The following is a 19219-nucleotide window of genomic DNA, read 5'->3' on the forward strand; positions in this document are numbered from 1 at the left end:
ATAAAATGTATTTTGAGAATAAGACGGCCTTTTGACCTTTTAGGGTCTAGGGCTGTAAAGCGTCTCAGGGTTGCTGCCAAACGAGCCATGAACTGGGCTGGATTTTTATATTTGATGAAAAAGAGCCTAAACGCTATCTGATTTGGGATAAAGAAAAAGGAGCATTAACCTTGACTATCCCTTTAGCTCCAGCCACCTTTTTAAGAATAAATTGCTGGGCAGGTGGGGGAGAGCTAGTCACGGAACGAAACTGTAAGCCAGACCAGGTGTGAGGAGGGGAGGCGATAAAAAGATTACAGGGTGGAGGAGCGGAGGCTGAGGAAGAATTGGGACCTAGCTTGGGCTGGTGAGGAGGGGAGAGGTCAGATGGGTCTGTAGAAAAGGAAGATTAGAAAGACTCAGCGACGCTTGGGGTTGGGACTGAGGGGAAAGGCGGGAGGGAAAGAAGATTTGGGACGAGTTGCACTGGGCACAGAGACTAGGAAGGGACTGATGTGTAAAAGAATGCCTGGATGTCAGGCACCTCAGACCATTTGCCCATTTTACGACAAGAATTATTTAGATCTTGTAGGATGGAAAAATTCAAAGTGCCGTTTTCCGGCTATTTGGAACTACTGTCGAGTTTGTATTGGGGTAAAGCGGCATTGCAGAAGAAAATAAGGCATTTAGGTTTTAGGTCAGGTGTGAGTTGAAGAGGTTTTAAGTTTTTGAGAACACAGGCTAAGGGAGAAGAAGGAGGAATGGAAGGTGGAAGCTTGCCCATAGTGAAGGAGGCAAGCCCAGAGAAGAGTAGAGACATGAAGAAGGGGTGGGGGGTTCTTGCCCTCCAGAAAAGCAGAGAAGGGGTTGGAGCATGGAAATAAGGGATTGGGGCACAGAGATAAGAGGTTGGGATGTGGAAATAAGCGATTGGGGGGTTCTTGCCCCCTAGGAAAGCGGGACTTGCCACTAAGGGTGAAGGAGAAGGGGTTGGGGGTACTTAGCCCTGCCCCAGGAAAGCGGAACTTGCCGCTAAGGGTGAAGGAGAAGGGGTTGAGGGGTACTTGCCCCGGCCCCAGGAAAGTGGGACTTGCTGCTAAGGGTGAAGGAGAAGGGGTTGAGGGGTACTTGCCCCTGCCCCAGGAAAGGCAGAGAAGGGGTAGAGACAAGGAGAGAAGGGGTTGGGGTATTTGCCCCTTCCCCAGAAAAGTGGGACTTGCCGCTAAGGGTGAAGGACCAAGGCAGGCATCCCTGCGTGGTCTGACACCCTTGAAACGTGGATGTATAATCAGAGAGGCGTCCCTGCAATGATGAAACACCAAGGGAAGGCTGCCTTCCCAGTCCGTGACTGGCGCCGGAGTTTTGGGTCCACGGATAAAACGTGTCTCCTTTGTCTGTACCAGAAAATGAAAGGAATTGAAATTAAGAGAAGGGAGAGATTGAAGTGTGGCGCCAAGATTGAAAGGAGAAAGAGGTTGACGGATAGTGAGGGAGGTTGGAGAAGAGAGTAAAAAGAGGCCGCTTACCGGATTTGAAATTGGTGAGATGTTTCTTGGGCAGGTCGGTCTGAGGACCTGAGGTCGTAGGTGGATCTTTCTCACGGAGCAAAGAGCAGGAGGACGGGGGATTGATCTCCCAAGGGAGGTCCCCCGATCCGAGTCCTGGCACCAAATTTCATGCACGTCCGTGTGAAGAGACCACCAAACAGGCTTTGTGTGAGCAATAAATCTATTTATTTCACCTGGGTGCAGGTGGGCTGAGTCCGAAAAGAGAGTCAGCGAAGGGAGATAAGGGTGGGGCCGTTTTATAGGATTTGGGTAGGTAAAGGAAAATTACAGTCAAAGGGGGTTTGTTCTCTGGCGGGCAGGAGTGGGGGCCGCAAGGTGCTCAGTGGGGGTGCTCTTTGAGCCAGGATGAGCCAGGAAAAGGACTTTCACAAGGTAATGTCATCACTTAAGGCAAGGACCGGCCATTTACACTTCTTTTGTGGTGGAATGTCATCAGTTAAGGTGGGGCAGGGCATATTCACTTCTTTTGTGATTCTTCAGTTACTTCAGGCCATCTGGGCGTATACGTGCAAGTCACAGGGGATGGGATGGCTTGGCTTGGACTTAGAGGCCTGACACTGAGTGGGAGGAAAACCCAAGTATCCCTGGCTTCCCGTCCTCCTGGGTCCTTAAGGTGCAGCTCATCACCCACGTTTTCTAAAAAATTGTTTTATGATCATGTGTCAGGACATGAATGCCAACCAGCGCATGTCAGCTCATGCCTGGGGCCTCCCTGATATGAAATCCTGCCAGGCCAACCTGTTGTGTCTCCCTAATGGAAAGGAGTCTTTGAAGGATTGAACTTCTATGCGAGGAAACATGACATTTGTGTCAGTTGTCATCTTCCTTCATTTAAAAAAATAGAACAGTTCTTGGGGTTTTTGTTAACGTGTGTTGTTCTGCATTGGCAGGCCTATGCACACCTACCCCTCAAAGTCTGAGAAAGCTGAGAGGTCAGAGAAAGAGGCTGACAAACCCAGTTTCTCAGAAAGAAATATTTAATAGAGACTTAAGAACAGAAGCTATGTCTGTGTCTTGGGCAGTGGTGAGACAAGTTGTTGGATCCCTGAACCATTATCCCCTAAACCTAGGACTACAGACCGCAGGGAAAAGATGGATGTGAAAAGAAGGGGTGTGTAGGACAATTGCTTAAGGGCAGAACTTGTGGTAAATACAATAACATCAAGGTTGTTTAGTTAGTACCTACTCTTACACAAGGAACAATAGATAAACTGGAAATCTTAGAGAGCTTTCCAGAACAGGAGTTAATCAGAAGTCAACATGGCAGATTCACTTCCAAGATGGAGTTGCCTTGGCCTCCACATGTGTGTACCAGAGACTGCTCATGTGATGAGGACAAAAGAGAAAGATTCAAGGAGGAAGGAGAGAGATTTTATAATGTATCGGTCTGCTCTTAGAGCACTTCATTTTATTTCAGTAGAGATGTATGCCCCCAAGACAGAGACTCAGATGACTCCCCAATCATGCGGCAGAATTCTGGAATAAGAAGAGACAGTCAGACTTCTTCCCGGAGCAGGTGCAGGGCAGAGGACTCTAGAGAAGGGATTCTTGAGCTTGGGTCTCACCGTCACTCAAGGTGTGACTGTTCTCAATCTCCCCTTTTGTAAAATGGGGAAATACCTTCCCTGAATGTGGTATTTGTGGGGTAGTTGTGAGGATCAAATGAGGAGTTTGCTTTCAGTCACAGGGGTCTGATATTCTTTGTGGGTGGGACCAATGAAGCTTTCAATGATGTGTCTTCCAGGGAGGGTGTTTTTGAAATCAAACTGAGATGATAACCCTGAGAAATAGGATTGGACTTTTTAGCATCTTCTTTGTTACACATTTATAGGCATTGTTCTAACAAGGGTGTCTGTAGCATTCACCAGAATGCCAAAGCAGCCCATGACCCAAAAGGGTCAGGAACTCTTACCCTAGCAGGTCAGTGAGGTGGCCGCCCCTGATGGGTTGCCCCTTGCAGTTTAGAGCTTGCCTTTTTGCACCAAGAATTCAAGGCATCTTAAAGTGAAGACGTTATGCAGCCGGGCATCTATCAGAAGGATCAGGACATGTGTGGAGGGGGAAGGTAGGAAGAGGATGGGGGTTGTTAATGGAGGGGGCAGGGGGGTTGGGTTGAGAGGAAAAAGGGTGGCACTAAGAACCCGAGCCTCTTTTTCTCTTGTCCTCATGTTATGAACAGTCTCTGGTCCACTAAATGCATTCGGTTCCCAGCTTCCTAACCATCAAGATACCAAACCGATTATACAGGCCCCATTGTATGACAGAAGGAAGCATCAGTCATGGGGAGAGATGGACTTCCTGACATTCACATCCAAGAGAAAGAAATTGGATATGAAGGCCTTCTCACTGACACATCACCCAACCCGTCTCGGAGGTGGCTCTCTCAGATGGGGCTGGCCAGGCAGCGACTGTCTTTCCCTGCTTCCCATGGGTCCCTCCCAAAGCAGCAACTGAGCAGGCAGAGCCTCTGGGGTCTGAGAAGAACTGTTCCTCAGGCACAGCCCCCTCACCAGCACGAGTGCCTGCTCAGCTGTCTCTCCTATTCTTCTCCCTCCAGCTCTATGTCTGTACCCCTGGAGGGTCTGAAGGCCTGAGTAGGAGCGGGGTCCTGACTATGAAGTCTGGAGCCCCAGAGCTGGGGGAGAACAGGATGCCAGGTGGGAGAGACCTAACTAGGCCTTCTCAGCTGGGGGACCTCCAGAGGAGCCCCAAAGCTGAGTCGCAGCCAGGCCACAGCTGTCTGAGTGCTCACAGCCTCCATGCAGGCAGTGACCCAGCTCCAGGCATGTTTACATGCCATGCCCTATCTGCATTTCCAGTGCCCACTGGACAAACCCCCAGCTTCCTCAGGCACCTCACACCCCACAGGTGCAACACCTCTTCCGGAGCCTCATCGCAACACTCACTGTCACTGCCTTTGCGTCTTTTACTACTTCTCCCCGCCTCCTCTCTGCCAGTCTCAAAGCTTGTTACTAGCTGTATTAGTCTGCTCAGGCTGCCGTAACAAAATACCACAGACTGGGTGGTTTCAACAACTGTAACGTACTTTCTCATAGTTTTGGAGGCTGTGGAAGTTCAAGATCAAGTGTCAGCAGAAATGGTTTCCCCTAAGGCCTCTCCTGTTGGCTTGCAGGCAGCCACCTTCTCACTGTGTCTTCACACAGCCTTTCCTCTCTGCAGCCCTGGGGTCTCTACCTGGTCTTATAAAGACACCAGCTGCATTGAGTTAGGGTGCCACCCTATGACCTCATTTAATCGCAATTCATTCTTTAAAGGCTCCATCATCTCCAAATGCTATCACGTTGGGGCTTTAGGGCTTACAACAAATGCATTTTTGCAGGGACACAATCCATTCCATAACAGCTGAGTATACAAGGATGTCCTCAGAAGCAAGTAGGAACCATGGTATTGGATGTCCTCCAGGGAGAGGGAGGAGCTAAAGGGCATACTCCAGCAGAGAAGGACCTTCTGTCCTCCCTGCCAGTTTTTCCCCATCTGTTTGCTCTTACCTGAAATTCATCCCAAGAGTTTCTTGATAACCACCTGAAGCTTTGATCCTAATTAAACAAATTTAAAAATCACATTTCTTCCCTGGCAGAGGTAGCGATTAGTAGTTTAATAAAGTACTAGTCAATCAAGGTGAATGAGAACGCCCTAACTTTTTTTTTTTCTTTTTTGTAGAGCCAGGGTCTCATTGTGTTGCCCAGGCTGGTCTCGAACTCCTGGGCTTTGGCAATCCTCCCACCTTGGTCTCCCAAAGTGTTAAGATTACAGGCATGAGATACCGTGCCCGGCCAAAGGCCCATTTTGATAAAAATATCTTAAAATTACAAAATGACCTATCTGGGGGTGGGCTGTGAAATGAAGCGTTTGGAATAGATTATCTTTGTGGTCACTTGCAGTTCGCTGGATAACCTTTAAAATCATACGTTGGGTCGGCGGGAGTCAGATCTCCAAACAGCTCATCCCAAGAGCTTCCAGCAGGGGGCAGCAAGGCACCGTGAGCACTGGTTCCCTACTATCCCTCGGCGTCAGACGAAAACACCCCCACTTTCCACGTCAAGTGGAACTAGAACAAATCCTCCTTTGCTATCTGTGGCTCAAGAATGTTGTGCCCAGGCCAGGCACGGTGGCTCACGTCTGTAATCCCAACACTTGGGAGGCCAAGGTGGGAGGATCGCTTGAGCTTGGGAGTTCTAGACCAACCAGCCTGGGCAACATAGTGAGACCTTGTCTCTACAAAAAATAAACAAAGTATTATCTGGGCATGATGGTGCACACCTGTAGTCCCAGCTACTTAGGAGGCTGTTGGGAGGATCACGGGAGACCAGAAGGTTGAGGCTGCAGAGAACTGAGATCGCACCTCTGCACTCCAGCCTGAGTGACCCAGTGAGACCCTCTCTTACAGAAAAAAAAAAAAAAATGGAATGGCGTGCCCTTACAGAAAATGAGATTCTGAGCCAGTTAATGATTTGTCTCCAGGAAACCCAAAATTAAACAGGAGAGAAACCCAAAGTTTCTTCCAAAATTACATTTATTTTTCTCAATTCAGAAAGTCTCAACGCCACAATTTATCTGTTTAATGTTTTCATTTACATTTGGCTTTATCCCAAAAAGAGTTTAACAGTGTCACCAAGTTACCAGGTCTCTATTTCATCCTATTTACACAAGATGAAGGAAACTCAATCTGTTCATATTTACCCCAGGTAATAAGTTCTATGTAGTGACAGGCATTTGACTATTTGACTTACTGTTTGCCAAAATGAAGTAAGGGGAATTGGGTCCAGAGCTGAGGACAGATCCATTTGGAATGAAAGCATAATAACCTTGAAGTTATTCCAGTGACAAAAAATGATCAGTGAAAGATTTTCTAAGAGCAAGCAGGAATGAGGAGGCTGGCCCTCTGGCCAGCATGAGATGGGGTCTTAGGAACAGTTTGTCATTCAGTAACCTCCTAACACTCGGGCAAGCCACTTCCCCTCTCTGAGAATCAGTTTCCTCTTCTGTACATAAGGGGAGAGGTTTAGACAACCATCTCAGATATGGGAACTTAAGGGGACTTCATGGCCCTGCAGGAAAAAAGCTCAAATGTGTTTTTTTGCATTGGGCCTGTGTGGGACATAAGTGTTTCGGGAGTGAAGGGAGGCCTTGGAAGGGAACTGCTATTGCTAATGATGTTTAAGAGATGACTTTGTGTGGGAACTACCACTCAACCCTTGCTTGTCTGCACAATCTATTTCCAGCCTCAGCCCCTCAGAACAAGGGAGGGAGAGACCAAGGGGTGGTTTTTATGGTGTCTAGCCTGGAACTCTCTGTCAGTAAAAGCTGGAAGGGGCCAAAGGTATCTGCTCAGTGTTACCCCTTGCACAGCCCTGACTGCCCCGAGCACCTCATGCTTACTTGACAAGCTGCTGTCTGGAGTATCAGACCAGCTTGTGTCCCATCCCTGAGGAAGTACACGGTCACTTCAATCCCCACTGGGGGCACCATTTTAAGTCTGCTCAGAAAGAAACAAACACAGAGAGAGTATCAGACAAACACAAATTCTTTTGGTTTTAATCTTTACTTTCAATCCCAAACAATCTTGTTTCTTTTCATTACAAAAGTACTAAACAAACACAGACAGGAGAGGAAACTGACATTTGCAAACGATGTACCTTCAACAGGTATCTCAACAGCCCCATCACCAACACCTGTGTGCAAGGCATAGCCATCATGCAGAAAAGTCTCAGGACTCAGAACTACACCATAAATGCAGGATCTTTTTATTTCATATAAAAATGATCAATGTGAAAAAAGCCAAATTGTATGCTGGTTTTACACACTCTGACCCTTCCTGACAGTCTTCTTGTCTGGCCAGGCTGGGGGCCCAGCACTCCTGGAAGGGAGAGACAGCCCAGCATCTCAGTATTTCATTGGGACAACAAGCTGGATGTGGCAGGGAAAGCTGAGAGCGCCAAGGTCCTCTTGCTTTATCCCAAGCTCGGAGGGATGCAGCCTGGCATGGCTCTGGCCTAGCAGCCAGGTGACATGGCCAGGCACCTTCCTGCGCAGGCATTGTGGGCTCCTGGCCCAGGCTCACTAGAAGGTCTTCTCTGTGGTGCCTACCTAGGGAGCTGTGATCAAGCCGAGCAGCCATGCAGGGCGTTTTAGTCTGACCTTTTCATTAGATCCCCCCTCCAGCCCCTCGGAGAAGGAAACATCAGTCCACAGTGCCATTGTAGGATTTGTTGAATTTGTTGAAGGTGAAGTCCACAGTGTGTGTGGAGATAGGCTTTCTGTACAATGGGTTTGAAGCCTGCAGAGTATGGTGGGGAAGAGGATGAGGACACATGTTAGCTCACACACTCAAACCGACAGACACAGGCCCTAGGGTCCCTTCCCAGGTCAGCCCCCCGCGACAGCAGCAGGCAGAGCACTCAGGAGGAGACGGCCGTGGGCTCTAGGACAGCTCTGTGTTCCCTGGGAAAGCCCTCGCCTTCTCTAAGCTTTCACTATCCACCTCTGGAAGGAGGAGTTGGGTCAAAAGGTCTCTGAAGTCCCTTCCAGCTTTAACAGAAACCAAGCCCGGGTTCAGAAACTGACTCTGTGCTCAGTCCTTTGGGCGTTTGCAGTCTGCCTGGGGTGACCAGACTGCAGGTGTGAGTGTTGTAATGGACCATAAGAATCTGAGCTTTCCTGTCGGTCTGTGCTCTCTCTGAGACTGGTCAGACTCTTCCTGAGGCATGCCCAGCACCTCTGCCCCCATGACCTTCCTGACCTGGGTCTGGAACAGGGATCTGTGCAGGTCACTCTGCACCGGGGCTGTGCAATTCTCTCTGTCCAGAACTGGGCACAGCCTTTCTGGTGTTGATTCTTTTGTTTTTAATGCCAAAGACATTAGTGAGCCTCTAATGTCAGTGGCTAACATGCCACTGAACTCAACCACGCCTCTGAGCTTGAAGTCTCCTCTGCTTCCCATTTCCCACATGCTTACCATTTCGTAGCGGGCCCTGGATCGCTCGCTCTGGAACTTTGCAAACTCCCTCCGGTCATGGATGGTGACAAGCAGCTTCCAGATAGCCAGGAGCGCGAGCCCAACAAGGAGGATGCTACCGACCACAGCCAGGAGGATGGTCATGGCGTTGGGGGTGTTTCCACACTCTGGGGGGACCAGAAGCATGGTAAGCAAAGCCACTAGCATCACCATGCCCCTCTCACTCAACTGCAGGCATTTCCAAGATGAAAGTTGCACCCCTTCCAAAGGCCTTCTCCTCAGCTCTCCCTTAGGTCCTCAGGAAGGTTTCCCCAATGTACGAAAAATGAAAGATTCAAAAGGGACAGTGACTGTTCCAAAGTCACACAGCAAGTGTGGCAAAGTCTAGATGACAGCCCTGGGGCAGGGCTGCCTTTCCCCTCATGGGCAGCACCCACGCCCCGCCTGGCCCAGTCTCCATTGCGGGATGCTGGACCCGCTCAGCTTTCATGTACATGGTTTCAGGAGCAGACTGGGCAGGCAGGAGGTACCATGAAGCCACTTCCACAAGGTCTGGGCTGGGGGCCAACATTTGTAAGCCTTTAGTGTGGAGTCCCTTGGAGTAAAAGTGCTTGTTTTCAAAGAACCTCAGAGACAGCTTTGGAAACAAAGCCTCATTCTTACAGGCATGCATCCTAGGCTGGTACCACACTTCTCTCTGCCTCTGGCCTCAGGAAGGCACATTATGTGGTTGGGCTCAATTTGGAAAAATAGTTTGCAGTGCTGTCAATTGAAGACAGCAAATCTTTTTCTGCTCCACCCCTGCCTCCCCACCCCCAAGAAGAATGTAAGGGGTGGTATCAGATATTCCAGTTACTCCAAGGCAAAGGCTATTGGTCCCTGGGTCCAAGCAGAGGCAGAATGTTGGTATTTGGATTAAAGCTTGACGTCTTCAGTGGTTCTGGGAGCTGAGCATGGGAGCAGCAGGAATGTTGAACCCAGTGCTCCGTTGTCCTTGGAATCCATGCTGGGAAGCAGCAGTGGCCCCGCCCAGGCTGTGTGTGGAGTTGGATGCTCCCTGACTTGAGTGATACCCTGCCCAGCCCTGGTGGTCTAGATGCCCTGCACCCTTCCTGCAGAACACAGCAGCTCCTTGCTGCCTTTGGCTGTGCAGGGTAGGTATGTTCTGTGGTTACTTTCACCTCTGTGCTCCTCCAAGATGAGACCCTCCCCAGGGACAGGACCCTATCCTTCTATAACTCCCATTGCCCTGACTCACACCCCCACTAGCGCTTGCCCCAAGAATGGGCCCCCAGCTGCACATTTATCTTTCTTCTAAACTCTAGGAGTGGAGCAGCAGTGACCTCAGATCTGATCTTCATGAGAAATTGTACTGGTTAGGTGCAGTGCTCAAACCTGTAATCCTAGCACTTTGTGAGGCCAAGGCAGGTGGATGGCTTGAGCAGGAGTTCGAGACCAGCCTGGGCAACATGGTGAAAACCTGTCTCTACCAAAAAAATACAAAAATTAGCCCGGTGTGGTGGTGCATGCCTGTAGTGCCAACTGCTCGGGAGGCTAAGGTGGGAGGATCACCTGAACCCGAGGAGGTCAAGGCTGCAGCGAGCTGTGATGGCACCACTGCACTCTAGCCTGGATGACACAGTGACAGCCTGTGTCAAAAAAAAAAAAAGAAAAGAAAAATAAGAAATTGTATCCCTCCTCTCCCTGGAGTTTGAAAAGGCAGATGAGGAGAGAAAGGGCAGTGGTCCCAGAGCAGGGAATGGCATCAGAAATCAGAACTGAGGGCTGGCTGAGTGGGCCGAGCCCTCGCAGCCCTCACCTACCTGGCTCCCTGAGGACCGTCAGGTTGGACTTCCCACTGGGGAGCTCCACATAGGTGAACATCATGACGCAGTCCTTGGCGGTTTTGTAGAAACAAAGCACAGCCTCCTGGTCATCTTTCACTGGAAGAAAACCAAGCGGGAATGGCCTGAGTCTCTCTGAGCAGCCCACAGCCGCTGATGGTCGGGGCAGGGAGCCGAGCGCCTTGAAGAAGGAAAGGCCATGGGGGGTGCAGGCAGAAAGTCTTAAGGGGAGGCTGGGCCTTTGAAGATGAGTTCAGGTTTCTCACACCAAGAATGCAGGCCCAGGGCTGAGTTTAGATGGCTTTGGGGACACGTGGAACACATTAGAGGATCTCCAAGCCTCTGAAGTGTTAGTCGGGGGTGATGTGAAATAACAGAAGGTTTTAATGGTTTCGGGGTGGGAATGGGTGAATGAATTGGCCACGGAAATTAAAGGGATAAAGAAAGAAAGAAACCATCCCAGCCCCCTTTGAGGCTTGAGTGGGGCTTCATATTTGAGAAACAGCCCAGGCCACTTGGGGCTGAGAGCTGGCCACAGAGGCCAAGAGGCAGCAACTCCTTCCTGGGATGCAAAATCAAAAAGAACCACAGGGCAATGAGGACACTGGGTGAGAGGCGGGTGCCCACTGTGGTGGCCATGCCCGGAGATAAAGTGAGACAGTGTGCAGCTCAGGCTGTCCCCAGCCCAGCCCTCAACGCGGCCCAGCCTCCCTCCTCCATATTAAGAAGCCCCTTCCTCAAGCTGCCTCAGCAACTCCCTGCCCCCTCGCTGCCATTCCCCAAGGTGGGAGTGTCACAGTCCCCTTTCCAGGCATTATCTACATTCCAAGGCTTCCCTGGGAGAGGGTTAGCAGGCTGTTTTTTGGAAGGAAAGGAACTAGGGGAAGTGCAAAGTGAGGCAAGGGGTGAGGAAATGCGGCGGCGATGGCAGTCGGTCCTGGGGAGGAACAGAAGGTGAACACTAGGGCGGTAAATGCTTTCCAGCTCTTGCCTTTTTAACCTTTTCAACCTCGCTGCTAGACGGAGCTGTAACCTGGAAGTAGATGAATTAGTGTGGTTATCAGACATGAAACCCTGGACTTTCTGTCTCAGCTCCCTTCTGGGCTGGGTGAGTATGAGTGAGCATGTGAGTGTGTGTGTATGAAAAAAGCCTGGAAGAAAGAAGAAAAAGGGTAAATGATGGATTGGAACATAAGCTTTGTCTGCTGCTCTATCTCAGAGGACTGGGTTGGGAAGCAGCTGTGCATGAACGGCTGTCACTGCAATGAACCAAGCGAACCAGTCGTTGGGCCACAGGAAGGCATTGTTTCCCTCTCTGACCATGTGTGCCTGGTTAGGGGCAACCAGCCCAGGTCTGCAGGCAGAACCTGAGGTCGGCCAGGCCCTGAGCCGCAAGACAGAAGCAGGGGCAGGAAGGCAGGCATGTGAGGAACCAGACTGGTCCACTCCGCACAGTCTCCTGAGGAGACAGACAGCACCTGGCACACAGTAGGCACTCAATGAATATGCGCTGGATGCATATATAGCTCAAATACTAAGAAGTAGCCAGGCATGGTGGCTCACACCTGTAATGGCAGCACTTTAGGAGGCTGAGGCAGGTGGACTGCTTGACCCCAGGAGTTTGAGACCAGCCTGGGCAACATGGTGAAACCCCATCTCTACAAAAAATACAAAAATTTGCCAGGCATGGTGGCACATGCCTGTGGTCCCAGCTACTTGGGAGGCTGAGGCAAGAGGTTTGCCTGAGCCCAGGAGGTCGAGACTTCCAGTAAGCTATGATGGTGCCACTGCACTCCAGCCTGGGTGACAGAGACCCTGTCTCGAAGACAAAAAGCCCTCAGAAGCCATGACTAGTCTGTCAAAATAGGGAGGTGGGAACAACGAAGTCTACAAAAGATGTAAGTTAGGACCAAGACAGACAGGCAGCTGGGGGCCAGGAGTTTGCAGAAGCCAGAGGTGAAGATAGAGGGGAAGCCTGCCAGTGAGGGGAGCCTGAGACGCAGATTCCCTTTCAAGGTGCATAATTTCCCCCTCACCATTTAAACCATTTTAAAGTGTACAATCAGTCGTTATACTGAACTCACAATGTTGTGTAACCATTCCCACTAATTCTGAATATTTCCATCACCCTAGAAAGAAATCCATACCTGTTAGTAGTCAATGCCAGTTTTCCCTTCTCCTAGCATCAGGCCACTAATCTGCTTTCTGTCTCCATAGCTCTCCCTATGTCGGGCATTGCATATGAACAGAACCATATAATACACGGCTGCTTTCGCCCCGCACTGTGGTCAGGCCTCACCGTGCCGCAGCGTGTATCAGTGCTTCACACCTCTTAGTGGCTCAATAGCGTCCACTGTGTAGATGGACCACACTTTGTTTTCTCTTCTATTCATCCGTTGATGGACACGCAGTTCGTTTCCACCTTTGGCTATAGTGAATAATGCTGCTGTGAACATTTTTGTACATATTTTTATATGGACATATGGACCTAATCCTCTAGGCTGTATACCTGGGAGTGGAATTGGCACATTGTATGGTGATTCTGTGTTTGACTTTTTAGGAAACTGCCAAGCTGCTTTCCAAAGTCTGTACCATTCTACATTCCCATCAGCTGTGGATGAGGGTTCCAGCACCGGCTCCTCATGGGGAGCCCACAGTTATGCCCAGGAAGGCTGGGCGGTGCCTCCTGACTCAAGGCTAAAACTACCCTCCTCCCCAGGAAGGAGAAAAACCGTGGCTGCCCGGGCAGCAGCAGCACACTCACCGATGGTGTCCACCCATGTGATCACCTCATCCCTGCACAGGCTGTGGCAGGTCTGGTTGTCAGGTTTCCCAGAGTGGAGCAGCAGGCACTCGACACAATCTCTTTGGAAAAGAGGAGATAAAGGTGGGTGTCAGATAATGTAGAACAGTCCCACACCTGTCCATGAGCTCCTGACAGTGCAGGACCTGGGAAGGCTTTCACTTCTTTCCAGCTGCAGATGTTCAGCTTCAGGAAATGTTTCTGCTCTGCCTTTCTTCTTGTTATGGGAGGAAGCCCAAGGGTTCTTGGAGTAGCCTGTGTGAGTTTAGTGGCATGTCTTGTCTACATGTCAAGTTGCAGACCTTTCAAATTCTGACACCAGGAGACAAATCCATCTGCACTCTGGTCCATCTAATGCCTGGTGAGGAGTCTGCTCCAAGCCAGAGGTTTCTGGGTGATAAAACAGTATTCCTGGCCTCCCAGAGATCCTCACACTCCCATGGCCAGAGCTCAATGCCCCAACATTGTCCCAGTTCCCCACATCATGCCCTGGTCATCACCCAGGGCGGGGATCTCAACCCTCCTGCATGTTCAACTCTCCAGGGAGCTTTCGAGAGAAAATCCCAGTACCTGGGCCCAACCACACCTCCGGGGGCCGGGCTTCCTGGGCAATTCTGATGCATGTCGAGGGCTGAGATCCACTGTCCCGGAGAATCTCGGGCTCCAGCCCCCTTCTCCCTCTCAGACAGAGCCCATCTGTCAGGTCCCCCGGGGCCTGCTGCCCACTTACCCACGAATCAGTCTATACTAGGCTCTGGCGCAGGCTCTAGGGTGATGGCTCCTCCCAGGGAACCCTTGTTCTTTAACAGGGGCCTCCTCTAGAAAATGGATGAGCAGCCAAAAAGTGACACCTTGAGCCTCTCTCCTCCTACCTCAGGCTAACAGCGGGTGGTGGCTCAGATAGTGGGTGAAAATGCTTAACTACAACGTTCAATTAAATGGTCATTATTATACTTTATATCATCAAAACTAAGTTCCAGACATTCTTTCTCTGTCTTAGGAGACATCTGGGAGAACAGGATTCCTGAGGTCACAGGGTGGAGAGCTAAGCTCTGGCTGCGGGGCTGTAAAGCTGATGTTCAAGGGGAGAGGTCCCAGGCTCCTCTGGTGGCTGGGGGATGGGGCTATAAGATGGTGAGCTCGAAGCTCCAGGGAGGAGTGGGCTGGGGCATGTCGCTTTCAGGGACTTTGTGATACAGTGCTGCCTGGTGGCCTTCGAGGAGAGTGAGACACCAGGAGAGGCTCCTAGGAAACCGGGTCAGGACTCAAGAGCCAGGTGTGCCGGGGAGGCCATCAGAGTGCAGGGGATGACCTCAGAACCTCAGCTATACGAGGAACAGCCACCGTGCCCCCACAGGCCTGTGGGGACCAAAGGGGCTGTGTGTCCAGAAAGCTCTCTGGCAAAAATACAGAGGGATGTGCAACTGCAATGTAGTGCCTTTATCATCATCTGTTTCTTAACTCCTTGGGATTAAGAGGCCAGCTACTGAAACATTTCCAGTGCAGAAACTGTGAAGTGGAGGAGCAGAACTGGACGGGAGCTCTGAGACCATTTCACTAAGTCCCCTTTATTTTACGGAGGAGGACTTGAGGTTCTGCAGCCAGGTGTCCCAGCTCTCAGACTAGGCCTTCTAAGAGGTTCTAACATGCTTAGGAGCTCAGCCATCCCTGAAATGGCTACAAAATCCCACTCTCCTGGGACTGACTTTATGGAAATATTCTGAAGTTAGAAACAAGATGGTAATTCTCCCCACAGTCACAGCCCCAGAAGGCGGGCAGCTGAGACCTGGCTGGGGGCCAGGAATGGGTGGTTCCAGCTTCAGTCATTCATGCTGACCCAGCTGCCCCCAATCCCCCACCCTCCCCCCCACACCAGCCTCCCAGATTAGCACAGGGCTGAGAAGAGGGCTGCTTTCTCTCCCGGCCAGGATTTTCTGTCCCTGCCATCTGATTCTCTGTTGTTAAACCATAGCTCCAGGCTGCTTCCAGGAAACACTCCCTAAGTATCCATGTGGACATATCAGTCTAACTCATATGCCCCATGTACTGGTTGAAACTTGTAATATATTGTAGTCATGTACTAAAATAAGTCTGCCCTTTAAAAAAATTAAGTTGTTTAGAGAGACTTTGCACTGAGATCCTATTAATTGAAATCAGCTGGGGTTGAGTGTGAACTCACCCAAAGTGAAAAGTGTGGTTGGTTAGATCCAGAAAATGAAGACTGGCTGCCCTGAAACCCCCAGAAAAAAAAAGACGTAGGACATTCAAAACCTGGTGCCTCTTAACAAGCAGCAAGTAGAAAAAACAGACTCTGACGTAAGTCACCATCAAAAGGACTTCGTTTAAAAAAAAAAAGTTTCACCTAGGCTGTGAAAGAGACAAGGGTCAGTGTGGCCCAGAGACAAATAAGAAGGAATAGTGGGCTGGGTGCAATGGCTCACGCCTGTAATCCCAACACTTTGGGAGGCTGAGGTGGGAGAATCACATGAGTTCAGACGTTTGAGACCAGCCTGGTCAACATAGCAAGACCCTGTCTCTACAAAAACATAAAAATTAGCCAGGTGTGGTGGTACAAGCCAACAGTCCTAGCTACCCAGGAGGCTGAGGCAGGAGGATCGCTTGAGCCCAGGAGTTCAGGGCTGCAGTGAGCTGATGGTGCCATTGCACTCCAGCCTGGGTGACGGAGTGAGACCCTGTCTCAAAAAAAAGAAAAAAAAAAAGGAATCGTGATATTCCCTTGTGGCATCTCTTTGCTCTCCTTGCTCCCTTCATATTGTGTAATGAATAATAAATTATTAAGTCTATGTCTTCTAAGAAATAAATGCTTTAAACATTTAAAGCTAGAGCTGTTTTCCCCTGGGCCTTTGACTTAAAGCCAATCCTCCATTGCCTGCTGCTCCATAGGAAGGCAAGACTCATTTGATGAGCTCCATGTGTATTGTCCTAGCTTGACCCCCACTCCCCATTAACCTAGTGTGCCCCAAGGACTAGAAGCATAGACTCAAAAAGGTTCTGCTGCTAGGAGCTGGAGGTGGGGGCACCTCCCTTGGCTACAAAACGTGGATAATGGCTGACTCCGTGGTGGGATGGCCACAGCTATCTGGGCTCCAGATCCAGGATCCTAACCTTCCCCGGGCTGTTTCTACTTGGATCTGTTTTTTCTCTGCTCTTAGCAGGTCTAAAGCAAATCTGTTTTTCTTCTTCCTTACTCTCCCCCATCTCCTCCAATTAAACACATTAAAACCCAGCCCTGTCTATCTTGTCTCTCCATCTGCAGCCAGCTTTCAATTACCCACGCCTGGGTTATTTATGGCAAATGTCCAACCAGGGGTTCTGCCACCCAGAACGTTTCCGAGCACAGACTGACCAGCAGCCGCTGCAGGCGCAGAGAGCATGAACTCATTTCATTATCAGCCCGAGCCAGACATTTGGAAGGGAAATCTGCCAAGAGAAAATCACAGATGCGTTCCTCAGCCAAAGAGAAGCGACGTTTGTATTATGATTTGTTTCTGATCCTCTGTGTCCCTTCCTCCTTAGCATGGGTAATGATGACACAGCTGTTTCTCCAGCTAACTCCAAGAGCAAATGTCACTCCTGCTTTCCAGGGGCATCATTCTGTAATTCCCTCTCATTTGCACTCTGGTGGAGCATGCGGGGCTGAGCAGGAGGAGGTCAGCACGGCTATGGGAGGCCGTGGCCGAGTCAGTGAAGGCTGGGGCCCAGGTCTAGACAATCTCTGCATTCAGCAGCAGCACAGAGCCTGCGTTCTATTATCTGTATAAATGGAGCAAAAAATTCAAAAGCCATTGCAGTGGTTTCTGGCATGCCTTATCTGGGTCGGGTGCCTTTCTCTCCAATTTACTTTTTTTTTTTTTTTTGAGATGGAGTGTCACTTTGTTGCCCAGGCTGGGGTGCAGTGGCACGATCTTGCAATCTCCGCCTCCCAGGTTCAAGCCATTCTCCTGCCTAAGCCTCCGGAGCAGCTGAGATTACAGGCACGCGCCACCATGCCCCGCTAATTTTTGTATTTTTAGTAGAGATGGGGTTTCACCATGTTGGCCAGGCTGGTCTCAAACTCCTGACCTCAAGTGATCCACCTGCCTTGGCCTCCCAAAGAGCTGGGATTACACGTGTGAGCCACCATGCCCGGCCTCTTTCCAATTTACCTTCTGATGATGTTTGTCAACACTTCCCATAAGGGTTCTGTGAAACAGTGTTTGGGAGATATCAGTGTGGGGGATTTAATTCATTTGAAAAAAGATGCACACTGTATTCTCCTGTGAAAGCACACAATAGTACACTCAAGGCTCTGAGAAGGTGCTATTTTTGTTACCAATACCAATTTAATTTCATTTAACTCTGTGATTTCGTAATTTCTAAACCTGTTTAGGAACAGAGTAGCAGTTTTGTATTTCTTGTTCTGTTTTTGTTTTCTTACAAAACCCTTATGGAACCAGCATTTGAAAGCCACAGTTTCAGTTACTGTTGGTAAGAATGCGGCTCCCCAGCAAGGCTTGCTGGGTGGGAGATGCAGGAGGTGAGGAGTGGAAGCTAGCCAGCCCTAAGGGCTGCCTGGCTGGACCACAGGCCTGGCCTGGGTGAGAAGTAAGGTGGGGCTGTCGGTGGAACCAGTACCTCTTGGTGCTGCACGCATCCGGGCAGGTGGGGCACTTCTCACACATCTCCCCAAAGGCCCCCGGCTCCGTGCATTGGCACTGCCCACAGAGACAGTGCCCACGCTCGCTGCAGATCTGGCCATCTCTGCCCCGGCACGTGCTGATGTCTGTCGAGCAGTTACAGTTGTCCCCGATGTAACCTGCATGGCACTTGCATTCCCCGCAGTGACACTCGCCATGGCCTAAAAGGATACATGTGGCACATCAGCACCTGCTCACCTTTACACACGAGCACATAACCATCTGGTGCCCCACGTGCCAGGACTGGGATTCAGCAGAGAATGGAACACCAACTCTGCCCTCAGAGCCTATTTGGGGAGATAGAGGGCCTAGAGCCAGCATGAAGGGACAGAAGGGAACCCTGGCAGTGGGTGTGGCTGGGCTGGGTCTAGACTGGTGCTCCAAGTTGGTCCAGAACTTGGCCAAGTTGGGCCACAGGGCCAGGACCCAGGGAAGCTTCCTCCTGCTTCAGTTGTGTGAATAATGGCCCCCAAATATGTTCCCACTCCAATCAATGTTACCTTCTACAGCAAAAGAGCTTTCACAGATGAGATTAAGTTAAGGATTTTGAGATGAGGGATTCTCCTGGATTGTCTCTGTGAGCCCTAAATGTAATCACCAAGGTTCTTCTGAGAGGGAGTGAGGGAGATGAACTACAGAGGAAGGTGGCAGTGGGACAACAGAAGCAGGATGCTGGCTGCTGCTCTGAAGACGGGAGGATGCCAAGGGCCAAGGAATGCAAGGAATGCGGCTCTGGAGGCTGCAAAGGCCAGGAAGCCGATGCTCCCTGGGAGCCTCAGAGGGAGTGCAGCCCTGCCGACACCTCCGTGTTAGCCCAGTGAAAATGATTTCAGGCTTCTGACCTCCAGAACTGTAAGAAAATAAATCCGTGTTGCTTTATGTCACTGAATCTGCGGTCATCTGTTACAGCCATAGCAGAAAACACGGTGGTTCTCCCTGAGTCCTGGTTAGAAGCTGAATTCCTGCCCAGGGACCCAAAACCCAGAAATGGATGATTTAGGAGCAGATGCTGAGAACGGCAGCAGCAGCAGCAGCTAACACTCACCAGTGCTTCCTATATGAGCACCTTACACATAGAAATGTGATGAGTCCGCACAGCGACTTATGGGGCAGGCATTATTGTCCTTGTTATATGAGGTGAAACAAAGACTCAGAAAGATGAAGCAATGGTTGATGGTCACACAGCTAGTGGCAGCAGAGCCAGGACTCAAACCCAGAGAGTCTGGCTCCACAGTCCATGATCTTAACGCTAGAGTCTACTGCCTCCTATGAGCACACCCAGCCAGGACGAGAACCTGCAGGGGGATGCCCTCGCCCTTCCTTGCAGGGGGTCCTCTCCATAGCCTGCAAGG

The 19219-nt window shown here is 50.3% G+C and overlaps 1 protein-coding gene and 1 long non-coding RNA gene across 3 annotated transcripts in view; one reads left to right on the top strand and one right to left on the bottom strand.

The window, feature by feature from the left end:
* Positions 1–7094: 7094 nt before the first annotated feature.
* ITGB5 (integrin subunit beta 5) overlaps positions 7095–19219 on the bottom strand; it is a 122875-nt gene continuing 110750 nt past the window's right edge. For both annotated transcript variants that reach the window (XM_063661682.1, XM_054480965.2), the window contains exons 11-15: positions 17806–18028; positions 13132–13232; positions 10347–10466; positions 8524–8690; positions 7095–7845 (exon numbers count right to left, since the gene is read on the bottom strand). In XM_063661682.1, coding sequence (XP_063517752.1) covers positions 7750–7845; positions 8524–8690; positions 10347–10466; positions 13132–13232; positions 17806–18028 — 707 coding nt within the window. In that variant the 3' untranslated portion in view covers positions 7095–7749. The remainder of the gene's footprint in view (positions 7846–8523; positions 8691–10346; positions 10467–13131; positions 13233–17805; positions 18029–19219) is intronic.
* On the top strand, positions 12928–17943 carry LOC134739161 (uncharacterized). Its single transcript, XR_010125690.1, has 2 exons — positions 12928–13254; positions 16448–17943. It is a non-coding gene; the product is annotated as an uncharacterized LOC134739161 (long non-coding RNA).

Source organism: Pongo pygmaeus, chromosome 2 (assembly GCF_028885625.2).
Source record: "Pongo pygmaeus isolate AG05252 chromosome 2, NHGRI_mPonPyg2-v2.0_pri, whole genome shotgun sequence".
Lineage (NCBI taxonomy): Eukaryota > Metazoa > Chordata > Mammalia > Primates > Hominidae > Pongo > Pongo pygmaeus.